Source organism: Hemibagrus wyckioides, linkage group LG09, assembly GCF_019097595.1.
Source record: "Hemibagrus wyckioides isolate EC202008001 linkage group LG09, SWU_Hwy_1.0, whole genome shotgun sequence".
NCBI classification, from domain to species: Eukaryota; Metazoa; Chordata; class Actinopteri; order Siluriformes; family Bagridae; genus Hemibagrus; species Hemibagrus wyckioides.
The window spans coordinates 15,983,726-16,006,307 of NC_080718.1; the positions used below are offsets into that span (position 1 = coordinate 15,983,726).

Here is a 22,582-nt window from a genome sequence, read left to right on the forward strand (position 1 = left end):
CTGCAGTACCTTCTGACTCGAAAATAAACGTGACGTGTCTGAAGATAAGCACGTGGCGTTAGTATGTAATGAAGAACAGTATTGATTGTCCTGACAGTCTCTTCATGTCAGAAGGTGTTTTGGTCATGCATTAATCTGTGCATTACTAGTGCTATCGTTTTCTGTGTAGTTTTAAAGTGGTACAAAAACTGCTTTCGGTCAAACAATGTGTTATCAGTCTAATCCTCAGATGCAACATGAGCAAGTTTCCAACTGATAACATGGCGTCAAAGCACATGCTGTCTGGCTCTCAGTCTTAACACAGTACTCTTATAGAAATGACACGGGCCCATTATATATTTTTATTTTATTCAATAAGTTTCCTAAATTATGATTCATTACAGTGCAAGTTGAGATTTGAGGATATTAAAGCCTAGAGTTTAAGAAAGCTTTTCAAGCAGAAGTCATTGGTCCTGAGGTCAATGCATCAGTGTCCACTATTATGTGATGGATAATGCTCACAGAATTGCAGCCATTTTTGCTTAAGCAGTTGACTGACAATATGGTGTATTTTTTTTTCGATTTAGTAATTTCGCTTTATAAAGTGTTGTCGCAGCATGCCGAGTTTCAAGCTGAAGGTTGTTGAAAGCAGCTGGAAAGATTTGGCTAGCTTTGCATGGCTATTTTTGCATGCATTTTTTTAAAGAAAGCATTCACTGATTAAGTCTTGGGCTAGGCTAATCTTCTAAATACTTTAACTTTATCGAATATAATTGGATACAAGAATTAAGTATTTGTTAACAGTTTGGCTGAGATGCCATGTTTAAACACATGACTATCATATTCATTTTTTGGAGTACCTGTCAAATTTAGATGAACATTCACCAACTAGAGCCTGTTTTTTATGTACATTACATGACAGTGCATAAAAATACTCAGTCAGACAGTGTTGCTGTTTAACAAAGATGTATGCTCATTGATATGCTGAAGCTTTCTATACGTTTTGTATTCGTCGGTAAGAACGAGACCGTGTTCAGGAGAGAGTTTTTGCCTGCTCAGTGATGAGACAAGCTGTGCTTCTGTCTGATTAGAGCTGCATTGTTTTACCTCATTAGTGGAAAGTCAGAGCTCAGAATGATGTCATTTTTGACCTCTGTGCTATAACGTGGGAAAACCCATGGACACCGATACGTTCGTCTTATGTTAGCAACACCAAGCCTCGTCCTGTATTTTTGTCTGTGTTTTGACTGTTTTAAAGCACACAGTGTATACAGGATAACTCAGAGGGCTGCTATATTTGCTGCTGAGCAGCCATGTTGATTTGACATCACTTCGCTGAACTCAGAGGTCAGGAGACCATCCAGAGGTTCAGAGTCCGAATTCTGAGTTTCTTTGGTGTTTTGTAGTCAGAGGTTAGGGGTTATGACTTTAGTATACAATATACAGAATAACACCATAGTCTTGTGTAACAGAACATGCTGTATTATTCCTTTCTTGTTCCTTTCTAACATTTGTCTGTGTTGAGCCGTCTCATAACATTGTCTGTTTTCCAGTGTTAGTTTGCGTGTTTGTGCCAATTGTGTAAAATTTCTCCTCAGTAAATTGACGTTAAAACTGACTAAGCATTACTGTTGAATGATTCAGCAAATTAGTGCTGTATGTTACGAATATTGTGGCAATCACAAGACACAACAGTTTATATTTGTTTTTCTATTGATCATGTGCTTTTAGTAACTGCATTTACGGTTTCTTCAGCGGTCGTGTTTGAGTAGTCGTGCTTGTCGTATCAGTGTGTGTTCTGCTGACTCCGCTCCTGGTTCAATGTCAAGTCTAGTAATCAGCACTTACAGACGGCTCCACGGCCATCGTTTCCCTCTATGTTGTTTTAGTCTGTATGCATCACGCTAGATAAGGCAGGTCTGCTTAACCTTTTAGGCCCTACATTACACTCTTGCACCACTCCAGACTTACAGAGTGTTGTGCTTTCATAATACTGAGGATTTCCTCCCACTGGCTGTTTCCTGTACAGATAGGAAGTGAGGATGAGTGATGGGGTGTTGGATGGTAAGACCTCCTTTCCCTTTTTCTTCTTTTTACATTCACATGTCATTTATTTCCTTGTACCCTCTGCTGCCCTTTTTTATTATGCTTTTAAAAATCACATGCACAGCGTGACTTTCAGTATCATGCCATGTTTTGTGTAATGATAGTTATTTGAAGCTTGACAATCGTGGTTCTCATGATTAATATGAGTGTATACACCCATGGGTTAGATTTTGCTCCACCTTTGAAAGATATGGGTTGGGGCGGGAAAGTGTGTGTGTGTGTTGCACTCGGTTGGGCTTGGCTGCATTTGGTAATTACTGGAGCACCTGATCACACACAGCCTGTCTACCTCACCCTTCTGTTATGGGAACAAGGACAACAGCGAGCACATTTTACTTCCAGTGTACAGCTGGGTGTTGTTTGTGTTTTCTTTTAATTGTGTTGTGTCTGTTTAATTTGACTTGACAATTGAAAATTCTTCCTTGATTGCCATGAAACTCATAGATACAGTTTCCAATAACAACAGATGAACCGTGTGTAAGAGCTCCATATATGTGTTACACTGTACCATCCAGTGTGATTTTGACATTGTCACTTATGAATCATATGGTGTTTGTTGCACAGCGTGAGAGAGTAACGTCCAGTAAACGTGTTTGCCCAAGCTGTGAGATGATTTCAGATGTCAGAGAAGCTTCAGAAGCCTAGTGCAGTTTGCTGTTGCTTATTTGAACGATGCACTGCATTAACACATTAACACCAGCAGTTAAAGCCAATCTGTGACTTTGCAATCATTAACACTGCTGTTCTCTAAGGCCTGCTTTATCCTTTTGATTATGTCAGGGTGTCTTGTGGATCCTGCCACAGGGCCTGGCTTCATACTTCCATGGATTTATATTATTATTATTATTATTATTATTAATATTATTATAGAAAGATCATCATAATTGATTGTGTAAGACACTCCTCCCAAAAATGTTTTGTCTGTTGTAGGTGTGGTGTTTTTTTTGCTCTCAGACTACATTAACAATATATTATGTTTATTGCATTTCTTTGAGGATGGTCAGTAGCCCTGCTTGGATATTTATTCCATAAAGCAGCCCTGTAGAGGTTGTAAAGACCTTGTTTAAGGGCAACAGTGGGAGTGTTGTGGTGCTTGTGCTTGAACCCCCAACTTAATGATCAGTAACTCAGAGCCTTAAGCATTTGAGCCGTCACTGCGCTTGGCTTGTATGGTATTGATTTGACCCTGCACATGATTTAGCATTTAAAAAGAATCATGATAAATGATTTCCAGGAGCACAGATAATGGTGGAATATTCTCAGTTGATTGCAGGGCAATCGCAAAACCTTAGCTGGATGATAAATAATGATTTTAGGTGATTGAATACCTGTGCAAATCATTTCAGACTTGCATGCCGATTTGGGGGTGGCTTAGAGTTTAGCAGGTTTCTCACACCTCTAGGGTTAAGAGTTAAATTTCCGCCTCTGCCCTGCATTGGAGGTTGGAGTTTGCATGTTTTCCCTACCCTCCCCCATCTTGTGGACAATGTTGTGGATAATGCATGCAGCCCTGTCTTATCACTTGAGGGGAAACAGAACCCCAATGTAGCATGCTTTGGATATAGTTACCTTTTCTAATCTTCGAGACCCAAGAATATTTCTGATTCATCCTTTAGGGATGAAAGCAGCTCTTCTCCCAGCAACGCTGCTCTGTTATTCTTCAGTGTGATGCTTAATTACTGATTTTGAGCTTTGTGGATAAATTACTACCAATGATAGTCCCAACCTGACCAATAAGTACATTTATTAGAGTTTTATTACAGTATTCAGGTTGTAATCCTAATTTATTAGTTTTCACTTCATATTTTTTGTTGAGCTGATAAAAGTAAATGAGACTCGGAAATGCGACTAGTCTGCTGTGATGAGTTGTGTACATTTACTTTCTCAAACTGCATATTCTTTGTTATAGATAAGATATGTCTGTATGTTGAGTCATCTAAAGTGAATATGAGTATGAAGAGTATGATCCTTTAATAGTAAAGTTGAGCTGCTGTATTGATTTGACATCGCTTGCGGAAATAGGGCTTGGGGAGAGGTTCCCAAGATTCCAAAGAGGCATTCCAAGTCGTAAATTCTAAATCGAGAGTTTGAGTCCCAAACAAGTCAATGTGCGGAATTGTTAAGTCGAATCTCCAGAAGAAGAAAAGGATCTAAAGGAACCAGGTGTCAGTAATTGAACAGAGGTTTTCCATGTGCTCATGGTGCATTTAAGTCATTTTGGAAACATCATATTTACGAGTTGAATGCACATGAACACCACGTAATTACGAGTTCTGGATTGTGTGTCAGTAAGAAAACATGGTGGAATAACTGGATGTGATGTCTATAGCTACAGCAAATTGAAGGTTTACTCATTTCAAAAACTGATTTCAGTTATTATGTGTTTAGTTTCTGCATCAAGTTATTGAAATACAAGCAAATTACAATAACAATTAAGTTTACAAAAGTTTTCTAAATCACTGGATGCGTTCTTTGTTCTTCATCTTCGAGAAGATGAGTAAACCAACCATGCTGTATTATTATTGTAGTTAATTTATATAAGGTAGACCCCCCCCCCATCTTGCTCCAACTAATGTGACTTGAACACACCCATGTTGTAATTACGATTTCCCAGCTCATAAATGTGAACTCCTCATGGGGATTTATGGGGAACATGCAGTAACTCTGTCTTCACTGTGTTTTAGTTTTAGTGCATAAATTGGCTCAGTCTTTGCGCAGTCACTGCCTATTTGTAATATTCAGACGAAGGTAATTATGAATGGTATTGACATTTAACTTTGGCCAGTCGCTCAGCAGGAGCAGCTACACCATGAAGCACTCTTACTGTGTGAGCACCTTTGTAATGTGATTGCCAGCTTCCATCTCCGGTTTAGTCATAGATGACTTCGTACAGTTTAAACCAAGCTTTAGAGTGCCTCTGTTCCTTTCTCCCAGGCAGACAATACATATGAAAAATTTTATCAGCAGCTTTCTCAGGCAGAAGTGTTGGTGGGGAAATGCGTCTCAGGGAGCATTCATATTGTCTTACAGCAGCCGGCAGAGACCTCTTAAGACGGCTCATTAGTTTTGAAAAATGAAAACCATTATATGCGAGCTAGGCAAGGTATCGCAGTACACACTTGGTGGCATTCAAAACTGTTTGCCTTTGATCAACATCCTGGTACCATAAATAATTATTTTGCATTATTTTTGTAACTTTATATTTAATTACGTCAAACGTGTAAAAGTTATTGCAATGATGTAATGTTTGATTTCTTGTTGTTGGCATGAAAGACTTCTAGAAAGACTTCTGCTGTATATGTGGTTTTCTATGTATAGGTGTATATGTTGTGAAGGTTTGGTCACCAGTTACAGGCAGGCTATCTACAGATCTGAGTTTTTCCATTGCATTTGCATTTTCATTTGAATGTCTGGCTTGTTGATGCAAATGACCAAATGACCTGTTAGAAGAGTAGAGCCCCCATCACATGTTTCTTTGTTTCTGTGTAAAAGTATTACTTGGGAAATTTCACCTCTACCAGGGTAATTTTCTCAAATTCAAATAGGAAAATAAGCCATTTATATTGCATTACTTAAAACGTTGCTGCAATGCTTAGAAATAAATGCAGCTGAAGTTACTACTAGTGAACCTACTGAACCAATGAAAATGTTACTAAGAAACAAGGGAGTATGTGATAAGGGCCTGATTTAGTGACAGGAAAATCCTCATTACATAAACATTATTTAAGCACAGGATGGTGATGGTGTAGATTTCTGCTCTGTTCAGAATTATGTGTCCTGCCATATTGTTAGCTGAAACACCAGCACTCATAATCCCCAGCTCCCGTCCATAAATGCCTCTCTGAGTCCAGCAAAATAGCTCAAACCACTCAGCCCAGTGATTGCGTAATGTAAATAAGCCAGCTATATTTTAGAGTGGCATGAGAATTTCACTCTAATGCTAGAGGCACAAATGTTAACTGATTCAAGGGCACACGCTTCTGCGGGTGCTATTACAATACAACAGCCCTGTGTTGTTTACAATACCAACCTCCACAATATAACTGACTATCATATCAGTATCAGTGTTGAATAATGTAAACAGAGCGCAGAGCTTCAGCCATGATCTCTACTTCAACAGAGAAATGAACGAGTGTTAGAAAATATAAAATATAATGACATTGTTGATCTTATAATGTATCACTACAGCTTTGTATCTTCACACGGATTTAGCCAGCTAACAAGATTTACATGTCTAAAGAGCTGTAATAAGATTAGTATAAATTGTACATGTTATTTTATATTGCACATTTATTTTACAGGTATCAGATTTGAATAAAAAAGTGCATCCCAAATTCCATACTTAAGCATTATACTACACCGTTTTCTGTGAGTAGTGTGTTCATATCGCTTCAGGTATGCGCTTATTCTGCCCCATTTATTATGGGGTGGTGGCGGCTCAAGTGGTTAAAGGCTCTGGTTTGTTGATTGGAAGATCGGGGGTTCAAGCCCCAGCACCGCCAAGTTGCCACTGTTGGGCCCTTGAGCAAGGCCCTTAACCCTCTCTGCTCCAGGGGCGCTGTATCATGGCTGACCCTGCGCTCTGACCCCAACCATCCAAGGATGGGATGTGCGAAGAAAAATTTCACTGTGCTGTCTTGTATATGTGACAAATAAAGGCTATGCCTGAGAAAATATGTGTGGGAAAAGTGTGGAATATTAGACACTTCATGCACTCAACAGTTGTGGTTTTGCTAGTGCAATATGATGATAATGATAGTGGAAGAGGGGCGGGGCTACCAGGTGCTGACAAAAGAAAAAATTCCCTCTGTTCTGCTAAAGCTAGCTGCTTCACTTTATTGGTTTTATCTGCCATCGACTGGGATGGAATGGAATGGCTTAGACTTTCGGTTAGGCATCAACTGTCAGAGCTCGTTTTCAGATGATACGACCCTACTAACATTCATACACTGGACATAAGAGTGCATAGTGTTAGTGCATAGTGTGTATTACATCATCAGGGACATAGCTCTAGAGTGCAGGAGTTTTTACAGAACTTTTGTGAACATGTGTGACCTCTTTCCTCTTCTCTATTAGTGTCCTTATAACATCTTGTCTAACAATCAAATAATCTCGTTTATTGCTTGAGTTTTTGAGTCTCAACAGTTCAGTGCAAACTAGAAACAGAGCATCCATCAAAAATAAGGTGCAGCACCTGTCATTATTGTTGCTGTAGTTCCTGATATTCACTCACTGTGCTCACTGTTAAGGGAAGAGGACCTGCAGCTAGAGTTTAGAGAGAACATTTTTACCTTGTTTTATATTTTGTATTTGGTTCGTGCAACTTTGGTCTTAAAGTATCTAATCTGATCTGCATTAAATGATGAATTGTAACTTATGAGCCCTGCAGATGCTCTGCTTTTGCAAACACTGTTTTGTACACGTCATTCAGAAAGATAGGTCCAGGGTTAAGAGTGAAAAGCCCTCTTGTGAAAAGGAGGTCTTATGATTCTGGCCTGCAAGACTATGATATGGATTACGCAGCAGGTCCTCGACTTACGGCGTTTCGTGGTTACGTCGCCATCTCCAACTTACGGTGTTTGCAACGTTAAAACAAATTTTGCACGGGGACTAGTTGGCGAGCGGAGCGGACAAATACGTCGTCACGCAGCGCTATACGAGGAAGACGGCAGTATGTGAGTTCTGACTTGGGGCGAAAATCGAGTTACGCTGCACCGTAGGAACGGAATTCCAACGTAAGTCGAGGACCCCCTGTATATGGTATCTTGAGCATTATTTGTTGTTTCAGTATTTACTGAAATTGCTCAGAGAGTGAATGTGTACTATCTTTATGCCTCTCCAGTGGTGATATTTTCTGGCCCATTGTGAGAAGATATGAGGTGGTGCAGTACCGGTTAGGTGGCATTCAGAAGCTGTAAGGAGTGCCATATCTGATGTTCTCATTATAATAACAGCTTTTATTATTGCTAGGGAAGAGTCAGAACATTAGCAGGATAGGGAGTGGTGTAGGGTGATCAGGCCTGTTCCCAGATAACAGTTTAAACACAACGCCTAAATTCACCTTCCATTGTGCTCAGCAAGTAAAATAAATTGCACAAGTTACATGTAAAATATTTGTTATTTGTTGTCTCTTACACGGGGACGAGAGAGATGAGATTTAGCTCCAGCTGAACGGACCTCGTCATGTCTTTCGCGGTAAAATTGTAGGACCATTACAAATTGCCTGAAATAGAGATGGTGTTCGTGTTATTACTCACCAGTGAAGATAAATTTTTTAGTAGAGTTTGAACAATATTGGTGGCTGATCATATCTGTTCATGGTAATGTTCGATGAGTGTGCTGATATTAGCAGAATAGATTCATCTTCAACTTTTTTTAACTAATGTGGCAATTTTAGTATTTCTAATAAATTCAGTTAGTGCACATATGTAATTGTGGTGATTGTCGCTGGAACATGGTAGAGATTTGTACCTGAAGTCACTGCCCTCAGACTCGATGTAGACGTGAGAAACACAGGGTTAGATTTAGGGTAAGGGTTAGCAGTCCAGTAACAAATATAACCTGAAATATCAATTCACAGAACTGCTTTTAGTTCAACAAAATACAGAAGGTTAAAATGGGTCATACAATAACAATAGCCACATGGCTCACAAAAAGCAGTGAGCTAAATGAGCAAAGCACATGTGTGGGTTATTGCCATATCAGTCATGTGGAAAAGTGGAAATGTTTATGTATAAACTTGATTGGATATTTATTATCAAATGGACAAAACTGTAAAGTCAGGATTTGTAGAGAAAATAATTTTAAAGCTAAATCATTTAAAAACATGATATCGGCTGATATGTAAGGTTACAGTGTCACAAGTATGTTTTATTTTTATTTTTTTTTTAGTTTTATTTGTTGCATATGATAGTTCGTACAAAAGCTAAAGTGACTGAAGAGCAATAACTAGACTATAAATACAACATACAAACAGTTAGAATTTAAGCAGAAGTGCAAGAGCTCAAGAGCATACAGAAAATACATATAAAAAGGTACTTGTGTATTTATGTATCTAGTGTGTACATATGTAAATACACAACAGTTTCCTGGGCCAGTGCAAATACGCCATGTGTGCCATATATGAGCCAGGTTCTGGTGCTGTGTGTGTTAGTGTTAGGAGCTGAAGTAGTGGATGGTTCTAGTGGTTTAAGAGAAGGAGCTCTTCCTTATATGTTCACACATACAGCAGCAACAAAGCAACTGGAGACCATTCATTAGCACTGAGAGCCACCGACATGAGGGCGTCAGCAGCTTTTGGTGATTAGATATAGGTGTGTCCAGCGATGCAACAAATTTGAGCAAAATTTAACTTTACACAAATTTGGTGCAACTTCCTGCAACGACTGCCAATTAGAGTGAAGACAGTAGAGTGACCTGTGGCAAAGACTGAAAGCAAACACTGCTGCTGCTTCATCTCCCATGATATGATGAAATTAAACACAGCTGAAGTGTATATAGAAACGCTAAATCTCCCTTCAGGATGTTTCAAGAAAACTGATCTGGAGTGCTAGGGATGTTATTATTATGGTAGCCAGAAGTAGGAATGCCTACTTGCAGAGATAAAATCTCTGAATATGTGAACTTGGTCCTGTCCTCTCAGCCCTGACCATATGATTGCAAAGGTGATTTCCAGCCATCGAAACAATGTGTGATGTGGTACAGGATGTCGTTCTGAGCAAGAGATCAAACAGAGGTCAGATGTGGAAATACAGATGTGTGTTAACAAAGAATTTAAACCAAACCGACCCCTTTCATGAGTTTATAAACAGTCTGTGTTTAAATAAAGTTGTCTTTATTTGTTACATATACATTACTGCACAGTGAAATTCTTTCTTCACGTATCCCATCCTTGGGGGTTGGGGGCAGAGCGCAGGGTCAGCCATGATGCAGCATCCCTGGAGCAGGGTGGGTGGGGGCCTTGCTTAATGGCCCAACGGTGGCAGCTTGGCGGTGCTGGGGCTTGAACCTCGATCTTTTGGACAGAGCCTTAACCACTGCCCGAGACCCTGAAGGAATACATTTAGGTGTTACGAGTTCCTGATTCTGAAAATATCGTAATAATTAATCCAACTAATAAAAATCATTCTCCCGTCCACCTGATCGACTTGGCTGATGTGTGTGTGTGTGTGTGAGATGTGTGAGGCGCAGCAGCTGCTGGGATCCTGAATGAGTAGATCATGTTATAGTAACAGCATTATCATATCTTATATAACCCTGCAGCACTTTAAGTTTAAACATACCTCATACCAAAAAGAGGTATTTTTTTGTGAATGTCAATAAGAAGTGCAGTTTATTTTGTCTTGTTCAGCTTGTTGAACCTCCTTGTCCTCCAGGCGACTGTCTCGGGGCAGTGATCTGTCCAGTTCTGCTCCAGGTGCCACAGTAATGAACAGCTGCATAGAACAGAGCAGAACATCCCGACTTTCCTCTCTTACACCTGAAGCATGCTGATTAGGAAGCCGCAAGTCAGTGTGTGTGAGGCTTCATTTCACTATTTAGCCAAGGCATGACACTGGTGTTATTGTTCTCGAGGAAAAGTGCTTTTACAGCTAACATTCATGCTTGTTAGTGACCTGAATTATTCATTAGCTATTTTCTTTTTCTTTTTTTTTTGTAGTCAAGTTTTGAGTGAAATACAGTCCTCCTGCGTTTAGATCCGAGTGACAATCAATAAAACAGTAATTGAAAAAAAAAGAAGACATACACAAGCATCATTAACTAAACACTGAAGAGGATCAATTCTTTTCTTTTTTGGCAGAAAAGAATAAATTGTATAAAATGTAAATGCAATCTTACATTTTCCCTGAAACACTTCATAGGCACGCGTTGAAAAATTAGTGACATGACTGGTCCGCATGTACAAGCAACATGTTTGTGAGAAAACACTAATGTTATAATAGTATAGGAAACTAACTGCCAGAACAATCTCACAGATTATTTGCTGTTATTGGCTCTAGTGTGTTAGGATAGACGTGTGTGTGCATATGTGATTGATACCAATTTCCTCTGCTGATGAAATCACAAGAAGACAATATCAAAATTGTATTTAAATTTGCAGTTTTTCTGTGTAGGGAATTATTTGTTTCTATTTTAACTTCCCTATTTTAATTCACACTAGAAAGGTATATACAGTATACAAAGCTTTTCCAGGTTTTTCTATATGCCCTCTACATTGATTGATGAACCCTACTAAAACATTGTAAATATGATTAAAAATGGAAATGAACTTGCTGTCAGTTTTTAAGGACAGCATCATGTCATAATTGAGCGCTTTGTCCATGCAACATATTTCTGATTTGAGCAACAGTAGTTCGTCTGTTGGATCGGATCACACGGGCCAGCCTTCGCTCCTCACGTGCATCAGTGACCCTTGGCTGTCCATGACCCTGTCACCGGTTCACCACTGTTCCTTCCTTGGACCACTTTTAATAGATACTGAACACTGCAGACCGGGAACACCCCACAAGAGCTGCAGTTTTGGAGATGCTCTGATCCAGTCGTCCAGCCGTCACAATTGGGCCCTTGTCAATCTCGCTCATCCTTACGCCAGGCCATTTTTCCTGCTTCTAACACATCAACTTTGAGGACAAAATGTTCACCTGCTGCCTAATATATCCCACCCACTAACAGGTGCCATGATGAGGAGATAATCAGTGTTATTCACTTCCTCTCCCTGTTCATAATGTTATGCCTGATCAGTGTGTATTACAAAACAACAGTGATTTATCACCACTTTTTTCCATTCATATTTTGTTTGTGATTTTAAACCAATTTTATTTAGAAGTGATCTCAAGATTGCAGTCTATAAGTATGTATATAATCTGAAACATGAACAACCTTTTCTGAGCCAGTAAACACTTCTAAACTGAACACTGGATTGGAAAACTACAGCTGTCTGATACCAACAGGGAGCATGACATGGGAAGGAGTAATAGAGAGAGTAAGAGATGAGGGTGAAAGAGAAAGGGAGGGGGCAGGTTTAGTGCATGAGAGAGGCAAAGGAAAGATGAGAACATGAGAGAGAAGAGAGAGAAAGATATTAGAGGAGAGAGAGTGTGGCTAAAAGCGAATGAGGTAAAACATAGCTTTTTTTGAATCCTTTGGCAATTCCAGTTCAGCTGTTATCTGTGTTATGTATTTGAAGTTCACGCTGGACCATGTAAGAAAGTGCCTTTTATGTGTATGTTGTCAAAACCAACAGGAATGCTGGAAATGATGTGAAGTCTTGGGTCAGACATATCGCTGAAATTGCAGCATATATATAAACAATGACGCAGTCACTAGTGTTACTATAGGGAGTGTGTGTGGTGTGTGTGTGTGTAGGGGGCCTTGTAATATACTGGCATCCCATACAGGGTATGTTTCTGCCTCATTCCCAGTGTTCCCTCTGGAGAGGATGCTGGAGCTATGCCATGATAACATTACAAAATTACTCTACAAAATACAGTATAATGGAAAAGGAAGAAATTGGCCTAATAAAGCATCATCTAGGGCTATATCTGATAAAAAAGATTTGATTTGCCTGGAGCAAGGATTAAATTATTTTGAGCTAAAAATGCAAAATCTCTACTATGATGTCAGGAATCATTTGTGCAGTTTCTCTTTACTCGCATGTCTCGTGGATATATTTCTACCCGCACTCCTGCTGAACATTTTTGTTCCAGTTAATTGACTTAGTTAATAGCTGATATTCTCAAAATATGCAGCCAAACATGCAAAACATGCAGCCAAACCGAGGCTGGCACTGTGTTGGGATCGTATCAGTGGAGAAACACAGAATCTCTCAGTCTTGTCTCCTGTTCAAACGGCAGCCGTATCGAGCTAATCCAATCTACTGTTGAAATGTTCTGCCCAAAATGCTGCAGTGTGCTTTCACCGTCACATGAATCCGAGAGGAAACGTACGAGAGATCGAAATTAGAGCAGTATAACCTTCCTCCTGAGTTGAATGTTTCATGATGGATGTCTCTACATCTCAGGCGGTTGTCATTGCCAGCTCTCACCTCTCTGTATCTATACACAATTCATATCTATAGTCCCTCTTTCTCTGTGTATATGGCTGCTGCTGGACTCTCAGGAAGAAACCGAACACAATGAGGAGTGTTGAAAGCAGGAGCATGTGAGGCATTATGAAAAGCGCTCCACCCATTAGATTATTTCTGCTCTCTTGTTGGCGTGTCTGTGTGCTTCCTGTTCAGCAATTTCATTCCTGTTCTGAATTTATATTTAAAGTCTAGAGTGGTCTTCGGTGTGTCCTGTCAAATCAGCACTGGTCATCAGCCGAAGTGAAAAGCCTTCAGCATCAGTTCAGCGGCCGAGGTGTCGGTGTGATATCAGTTTAAAGATGACTTTTATTTGCAGAGTGATTTGCTGGAGCTGAGTGATTGGTGCTGCGATACCTGTAGTTTGGAATGAGAATGATCTAAAATATGCTCATTGTCATTAAATGCAAATAGTTCCTTAAACATTTACAATTGTTGAGCCCAGAAATAGCTTTCTGATTCCGTATCATAGTCCTTCATCCAGTGGGTGTCTCCGAAAGGCTGATGAGGTGTCAGCTGAGTATTTCAGCCATCAGATCTGTTCCTCATTTGACATGTCTTCTCATTCCGTGGTGCTATTGGAAATCAAGCCAGAGCTGATGCATCACTTGGCTCATATTGTTGGCACGTCTAGGCTCTGTGTGGACAATTGAACACATGCCTGATCTTATTACACAGTTTTCTGAAAAGTGTTACAAATGCACAAATGTTACAATAACAGTGTTTCACACACATTAGCGATCCTTTTCACTGAGCACATGGTATGCTGAGGTGTACCAGCAACATTTCAAAGTTGCATCCGGTTTATTAATGTAAGAGAACAGCAGGGGGAAAAGGAGAGAGAAAGTGAAGGAGGAGAGATGAGAGAGCAGAAGGAACGGAGCAATTTAGAGAGTAAGAGATGAGAGGGAGAGAGGAAGGGGAGAAAAGAAAGAGAAATGAGAGAGGAGGAAAGGAAATGGAGAGGGGGGAGGGAAAGAAGAGAGAGAAAGAAATTGGAAGAGAGACATGAGAGGGAGAGGAGAGAGGAAGAGAGGCACAGCAGCAGCAATAGCAAACTAATAAGAGAAGAAAGAGTAAAATAATCTCCTTCCTGTTTGTGTTTGGATGTTGTCTGGTTACTAGCCGCTAATCTCCTAATGTAAGACACTGCAGTGTTAGTAGGCGGCTCATGTACAGGTTCACACTTCAGGTACACTCTCTCAGATGTTTGCATTATCTTATTGTCCATTCACGTTATGGCTGTAGTTATCACCATCACTGACAGAAATAATCTTATTCTCCTAGAATATTGTAATGTTGCTACTTTTCCACACTTATACAGCCACACACATCTCATTAGCAGCTCTGTCTCTTCACTCAGTATGATTAAGCTTAATAAACAATAAAATCAGTGGCTTATTATGGGAGAAAAATCTTCGATGGATTTTCTGGCCAAGTTGAAACCGGCTTGAAAATCCTGTCCTTCGAAGTCAAAATTGGAAAAAAAAAGTGTCTGTGTTTGGGGTGATGGAAACATGGAAAAAGGTGTTGTGCAGATCCAATGGAATGAGCCAGTCTTGTGTTTGCACAATAATGATTACATCTTCCAGCTTTAACTTAAGCAGAAGGTGTGCACTAAAGAACCAGTTCAACTTACTTAAATATAGGCTTGAGTGGAATCCTCTGTCTTTCTTCTGAGCAGATCTTAGATCCTACAATCGCAACTCTGTTATACTGCCTGTAGCTGTCATTACAGTGGCAAATATATTCAGCATTTTCCTCATTTAATGTTAGATTATTCTGCAGCAGCGTGATTGCAGTTCAGATGGTTACTGTGGTCGTGCTGAATTGTTAAGTCCTAGACATCCTTAGGTTTTATGATCAAACGTGGTATTGTTATACGTTTAACATCCTCACCCATGTTGGGTTGTGTCCTGCTCACGGATCCAGATCTCGTCAGTCTGTTCAGGTTTGTAGATAATAGCAGGCTGCACAGCATTGTCCATTGTGTACTATACTTGCTCAGGCAATGTTTCTGTGATTCATTTTAATCCTTTGCTGTACAAAGGGATCAGGCACAGCAAACACTAAGTACTTTAGTTTCAGTTTGTGTTGTCCACCACTGTAACAATAATAATAATAATTAATTATAAAAAACACAGATCCTAATTGTGGTACATTTGTACAGACCAGTGTATTGTTATAATACTGCTATGACAGAAAAATAGGAATAACATTTATTCATTTTTGTAGCTCTTCTTGTAGGTGTTATCATTGTAAAAGATTTATCCTTACATCCTGTACTCAGGCTTTAGCATGTTTAGTAACAGAATGTCTTAGCAGATCATGACACAAGGGAGATACACTATATTGGCAAAAGTTTTGGGACATCTGCCTTTGCATGAACATGAATTTAATATGGAGTTGACCCGCCCTTTTGAAGCTATAACAGCTTCAACTCTTCTGGGGAAGGCTTTCCACATGGTTTAAGGGTGTGTTTATGGGAATTTTTGACCAGTCCTCTAGACTGAATGAGTGTCAGGTGAGGTGATTGACATTGGACGAGAAGGCCTGGCTCATAGTCTCTGCTCAAATTCATCCCAAAGTTGTTGCACCTGGTTGAGGTCAGGACTCTGTGCAGGCCAGTCAAGTTCCTCCACACCAAACTCATCTATGTCTTTATGGACCTTGCTTTGTGCACTGGTGCACGGTCATGTTGGAACAGGAAGGGGTCATCCCCAAACTGTTCCCACAAAGTTGGGAGCATGAAATTGTCCAAAATGTCTATACTGAAGTATTAAGAGTTCCTTTCCCTGGAACTAATTCAAGATCCAACTCTTGAATTTAATGATTTGGAGAGGTGTCACAAAACATTTGGCAATATAGTGTATATGCAGTGGAGAAAGTGGGATTAATATTTTTAGAGAATGTACACAAAGCTTCATCTTTAGAGCTTTTCTTAATGGTCTTGAGAAGATCGTGTTCGGTTGACGGTTAACCATGTATACTAAATCATTAAATACTATTAGTGTCATTTTTTATTGGGTTTCTTAAAACAGTTCACGTTCAAGTCCAAGTCATTGTGGATAACTTTACTTTGATGATATATAGCTGTGGAAGTGTAATGACCCATAATTGCACATATCTATTGTATCCAAATGAGTATAGGTTCCCTTCTGAGCCTGATTTCTCTCAAAGTTTCTTCATCATGTCGTCTCAGAGAGTTTTTCCCTTGCTCTATAAAAGTACTATATAGAAATTGTATTTAAATGGATCGAATGTTTTGCATCATGTGACTGTTTTCATAACCATGTGTTCTCTTATTTTTGACAGATTTCACTGAAAGGCAAGAACTGAAGACTTTTTTCGAGACCAACTGCTCACAGATTTATTTTATCTTCTATGAAAATTTTGTTACACTGGAAAGTAACTTGAAACAAAAAGGTACGTTTTGTGTTAACATCTTCTGAACGTGTCTTTTGTGCTTTCAACAGCTCAGCTCTCTCTGCTGCATTCAGATGTGTAGTATTTAGTACGCATTTCAGCATCATGTTACAGACCTATAAAGCTTTTATCTGATCTGGAGCATCAAATCAGTCTGAACTATTGGATATTTTGAGTAACTGTTATTTGAAGAAAATACAGAATAGTCCTGTGGAATTGATCAAACATGAAATTAATAAAACATCATTGTTGAGATGTTAACTGTAGTGTTCAATTATCACTTTATTAGGAACACCATATTAATATTGGTTTAGGCTTCCTTCAAAACAGCTTCAGTTCTTCATGGCATTCATGTTGAATCTTTCATTTAAGATTCTGGTCCATATTGGCATGACAGCATCATGCAATTCCTGCAGATTTTTCAGGTGCACTTTCATGCTGTAAATCTACTGGATTCATGCCATGGGACTGAAACCCACTGATGAACACCGAACTTTATGTATTTTCATGTTCATGAAACCAGTTTGAGACAGCTGATTTGTGACATGGTGCATTGTCATGCTGGAAGTAACCATTAGAAGATGGTGAATGGGATGCACATGGTCAGCAACAATATTCAGACAGGCTGTACTATGTAAATGATAATTGATTGGTGTTAACAGACCCAAAGTGTGCTAAGCAAACATTTCTCCACAATAGTGCACCATCTCCATCAGCCTGGACTGTTGACAGAGGGCAGATTGGGCCATGGGTTCATAGGAAAAGACCAAATTCTGACCTTATCATCTGTGTGCCTCAGCAGAAATCCAGATACATTAGACAGGGCTATGTTTTTTCCAGTCCTTCAGCTGTCCAGTTTGGGTGCCCACTGCAGCCTGAACCTGAACCTGAAATGGTGTTGTAGTTCATCTGTTGTGCATTCTGAGATGCTTCTGAGTTGCTGCTCAACACAATTGTACAGAGTGGATATCTGAGTTACTATAGCCTTTCTTTAGCCCGTACTAATTTGGCAAACTATTGTCCATTAAGATCTCGCATCAACAAGGCGTTTCCATCCATAGAATTTAGACTCTAGTCTCTAGACACTGTTGTATGTGAAATTCCCAGGAGATCAGAAATGATAGAACCAGCCAGTCTGGCACCAACAGAGATCACATTTTCTCCTCATTCAGATGGTTGATGTGAACATTATCTGAAGCTGATGGCCTGTATCTATGATTTTTTTTTTTTTTTTTTTTTTGATTGGCTGATTAGATAATCGCATGAATGAGTATGTGTGCAGGTGTTCCTAATAAACTGCTCAGTGAGCATGCAGTATGTTGAGTGTATATGTGTGAATCTGTATGACGTTATACATGAAAAATAACAATGCCTTAAATTTTATTTTTAAAAGGTGAAAACAGATAACTTTTACTGTAATCCATGTATAGTTTAATGCATGAAAATAGTCTTGCACAGTGTACTGCATTATTTGCTGATCACTCTAAATGACAAGCAGGCTTTAAACATAACCACTGTGAGCTTCTGAATTATTAAAACTCATACTCTCTCTGTTTGCAAAAGCTCAGTTATGACATAACCGTCAGGAAATACGTTCAGCCGAGCTAGGGGCCACGAGTTCCCTTATTTGAAGTTACTAATACTTTTTGTTTTTCGAGTCATCACATCACAGAGCAAAACCGTGTTGCTCTTCACTTTATGGTGAATATATATGTTGATAAAGACAAGAAGTGTATTGTAGCATAGATTCCGATATACGGTTCTCCAGCTGTCACTGTCTGCCTAATAAAGCAGCATATAGAGATATAATGTAGTAGTACATTTCAGCTGTCTGGATGAGCATTAAGTAGTATAATTGTGTTACATTTCCAGTTTAAACATTCATGCTGAGCGCTTCTTAAAATATTCATGTATAGAAATCTGTAGACAGCTTGATCGCATAAGAAATAAAACACAAAAAGAAAATGAACAGCTACAGGATGGTGTGTGACCCAGACGCAAGTTAAAGCTGATTAATTAATAAAGTAGTAATAACACATTAATAAAAAGCTGTGATTTGTATTGTACTGTTGACAGAGCTGGTCAGCACCTCCTGACCAATCACAGTTGTGAATTCATTGTGTAATAAAAACAATATTTTATTCTTTTCTGTCCTGCAAAATCTTTATATGTTTCATTAAACAAAAGCTGAACTTGTATTTCTCTTTCAGGGAACAAATCTCAAAGGGAGGAGCTGGACTCTATCCTTTTTATTTTTGAAGTAAGTATTTTTTCATGCTGTTGTTGTTGCCGTTCTATCCCGCATGCTAGCAGTTTACTGAAGAGCATTATTGCTGAAGTACTATTAGCCATGGTGTTTATTCCGTTCTGCCTTGTTTTGTTGTACTCCTTCTCTTGAAACTTTGACCAAAGAGAAATGAATATTGTACATGATGTCACTGTTATAAACAGTGACCATATGCTTGACTAAATAATAAAGATATCCACTTGTTTTGGGGATATGATAAACAGACTGTTCTTTTCACATGACTAGCCTATGATACGTTATGATGTGTCTAGCCAGGTTTCTGTTGTCTTTGGCTTTGCAGTGTTGTATGAGCAAATTTATTTTTGAGACGTTTGTGCATATTCCCTTTGTCTGGATAAACAAACAGTTTCTCCCTTAGGCAGCAAAAGGAGTCTTCAGACTCAAAGCACATTGTGCAGTTTAGCTCTGTCTGCTAGCTATTTTTGTGAAATCATGATTAGCTGTTTGTCCATTCAGGTATTGTGAAGGTGTTTGAATTCAGTCAGCAGGTGTCTTTTGCTCTCGTGCCCCTCCTGGAGGCAAAGTCATCTTGTGTTTTTTACACCTGGCTGAAATGGCAGCTCTAGTTTCCAATACAAACAGACAGGCTGGCAGGCACAGACCTCTCTAGTTACATTTGCAGAGAGAGCTGAAAAATGCAGTATGGTAATAAGGAGACTGTTTGCATTGTGTCAACAGAGGTCGACTGAAAAGGTCATTCAGGAGAAGCAGCACCGTTTCATTTGCTGTATGGAAGCCACATCAGTGTGTTTCAGGCTGTTCATGGAAAAACATCAGATTGGAATTTTGTGCATTATTTTTTTGATAGATAGATAGATAGATAGCATTGTGCAAAAACTGTAATAGGTATAAGAACATTGTATATACAGTAGTGTGTGTATGTGTGCGGTTTTTTACACCGATCAGGCATAACATTATGACCACCTCTCCAATGTTGTGTTGGTCCCCCTTTTGCTGCCAAAACAGCCCTGACCCATCATGCACTGTGTATTCTGACTCCTTTCTATCAGAACCAGCATTAACTTCTTCAGCAGTCTGAGCAACAGTAGCTCGTCTGTTGGATCGGATCACACAGGCCAGCCTTCACTCCACACATGCTTCAGTGAACCTTGACCACCCATGACCCTGTCACCGGTTCAGCACTGTTCCTTCCTTGGACCATGTTTGATAGATACTGACCACTGCAGACTGGGAACACCCCACAAGAATGCAGTTTTGGAGATGTTCTGATCCAGAAGTCTAGCCATCACAATTTGGCCCTGGTCAAACTCGCTCAAATCCTTACGCTTGCCCATTTTTCCTGCTTCTAACACATCAACTTTGAGGACAAAATGTTCACTTGCTGCCTAATATATCCCACCCACTAACAGGTGCCATGATGAGGAGATCATCAGTATTATTCACTTTACCTGTCAGTGCTTATAATGTTATGGCTGATTGGTGTATATCTCAGTGGCTTAGCAGTTAAATGTATATTTGGAAGCTGTTAAGTAAATAATAAAACTTTATGTGAGTGTATCAGTGACACCTAGTCTGAAGTTGATTATTATCTATTGGCAGTTATTCATTGCTCTTATACCACTGCAGTTTTTCAACAAGTGCAATTTTCTGTTAATTAGAGAAAGCCATGTCGTACTTTCATTTCTAGTTCTGTGTAATGTTGTGGAATGTCCACAGAACTAGTTACTTCCTATTATCCCTTTTGATAGAGCAGTTGTTGAACAGTTGTAACCTCAGCCGCCTTCCTTTTTTCTCTCTCACACACTAAACAAGTAGCATTTCATGTTAATGAGAAACAGAAATGTTCTCAGCTCATGTTGGAAAACCAAAAATTACAGCTTTATCTGTGTCTATTACAAAGCTCAGACACTGGAGACTACTGTCAAAAATGCTAGTCAAAGATCTCACAGAAAACCTCAAAACAATGATTTTTTTTTTTTTTTTTACAATAACCATTTGTTTTAAGCATTGACGTACAATTGATGTGTTAGTTGTTGCAAGAGAAATGATCATGTATTAGAATGAGCACAATAGTATAAACCCCTCAGCAGGAACTATTGTCAGATTCATACTGTTAAAGGAAATTTATCAACAGCTTCTGAGGAGTCAGATTTGAGCAATCAGCAGCACTGGGTAGAGGGACGATATATGACATTTTTAGATTACGGATGGTAAAAAATCTCTGCAATTGATTTTTTGCATGTATCAGTTGTTCAGACGTTGCATACGACATTTGTTTTCTAAACCAGGCTTTACTTGCGTACAATATCTGTCAGGAGAGTTGCAAGTGTTTTTCTGACACAGCCTCTCCTCAGCTCTATACAGAATACTGAGAGAAGTGCAATTCAAACCCAAACCATTAAACACCAGTTTCTTAATTTAGAAACATTTTAAATAAAAATGGAAATGCAACTAAACCAGTTAACAACTGAAGACATTAGAAGAAGATCTGGACTGATGTCAATAAGCCTTTATCATCACTACATATACATTACAGCACAGTGGAATTCTTTACTTTGCATATCCTAGCTGAGGAACTAGGGGTCTGATGTAGTTTGGAGCGAAAAGATGAGACAGGAGCCTTTCAGAACAAAGTTTATGATTGACAAAACATAGACGGCTCACAGCAGGCCAACGATCTCAGCATCCCCTCCTCTCTTCCTCGTCTCTCGTGCTGCTGCTCATGGGAAATGTAGTTCGTTTAAGTATATTGTGAAGGTTAACATCAATCACAAACATTAAAGCAATTGCAATTCTTATAACCCACATTTATTACTATTCAGTGTTAACTAATAAATTGCAACAGGGTCAGTACGCAGGGGCAACTATGATACAGTGCCCCTGAAGCAGAGAGGGTGCTGGGCCTTGCTCAATTGCCCAATAGTGGAGCTTGGTGGTGCTGGGGCTTGAACCCTGATCCTCCGATCAACAACCCAGGGCCTTAACCACTTGAACCACCACCACCCCTATAATGTTATATTATAAGAGGTGATGTACTTTTTGTTGGTTAGAACACTTTATTAAAAATGTATTAGAAAATTCCTGGTGCTAAAGGTCTCTGTTATCATGACAGGTAAACTACTGAAAAAGCACTGGGGTATAATAACTAAAAATTAATGCAAAGTACAGATTAGTGTGGCCATTTATCCTGCATGCTAAAGAGATGTGCGTACACAGAGACACCGCTGATCAATCTTCGATGACAGTTGCCCTAGTTTTGATCTTGGGTTGTGAATTATTATATTATGTCAGAATTGTAACATTAGCGCTTATATACTGACGCATTAAGATTTGTCTAACCGTAGACAAAGAACTAAGATATTGTAGATGTATTAGGCTATCTTCTTGTAGAATTGTTTTCTTCCTGTCAACAAGAAGGCTGCAAGATTTAAATTTGATTGTGAAGAAAAACTGCTTCTTTATCAGCATCATGTGATCAGCCCATCACTAGCCCATGAACAAGCTGAAGCATTTTAACAGAGCCTTAAGAATAAGCTGACTGCAGGACAGGAGCCATTAGTGGATCAATGCTGTGTGAAGTGTGTGAGTTAATGTAGCAACACACACACACAGATGATATCCCGCCTTTTCTCTCCTCCATTCCTCCTTTTACGGGAGAGGAATTTCCTGATGCAGTTTGGGTAATCTCCATATCACGCTGAAACAGGGCTCTGTTAACA

At 39.3% G+C, this 22,582-nt stretch overlaps 1 protein-coding gene across 4 annotated transcripts in view; it reads left to right on the forward strand.

Moving 5' to 3' along the window:
* The window catches only part of ralgapa2 (Ral GTPase activating protein catalytic subunit alpha 2), a 91,698-nt gene that overhangs the window by 2,734 nt on the left and 66,382 nt on the right, over positions 1-22,582 (forward strand). For all 4 annotated transcript variants that reach the window (XM_058398462.1, XM_058398464.1, XM_058398465.1 and 1 more), the window contains exons 2-3: positions 16,484-16,594; positions 18,805-18,854. In XM_058398462.1, the coding sequence (XP_058254445.1) occupies positions 16,484-16,594; positions 18,805-18,854 (161 nt within the window). The remainder of the gene's footprint in view (positions 1-16,483; positions 16,595-18,804; positions 18,855-22,582) is intronic.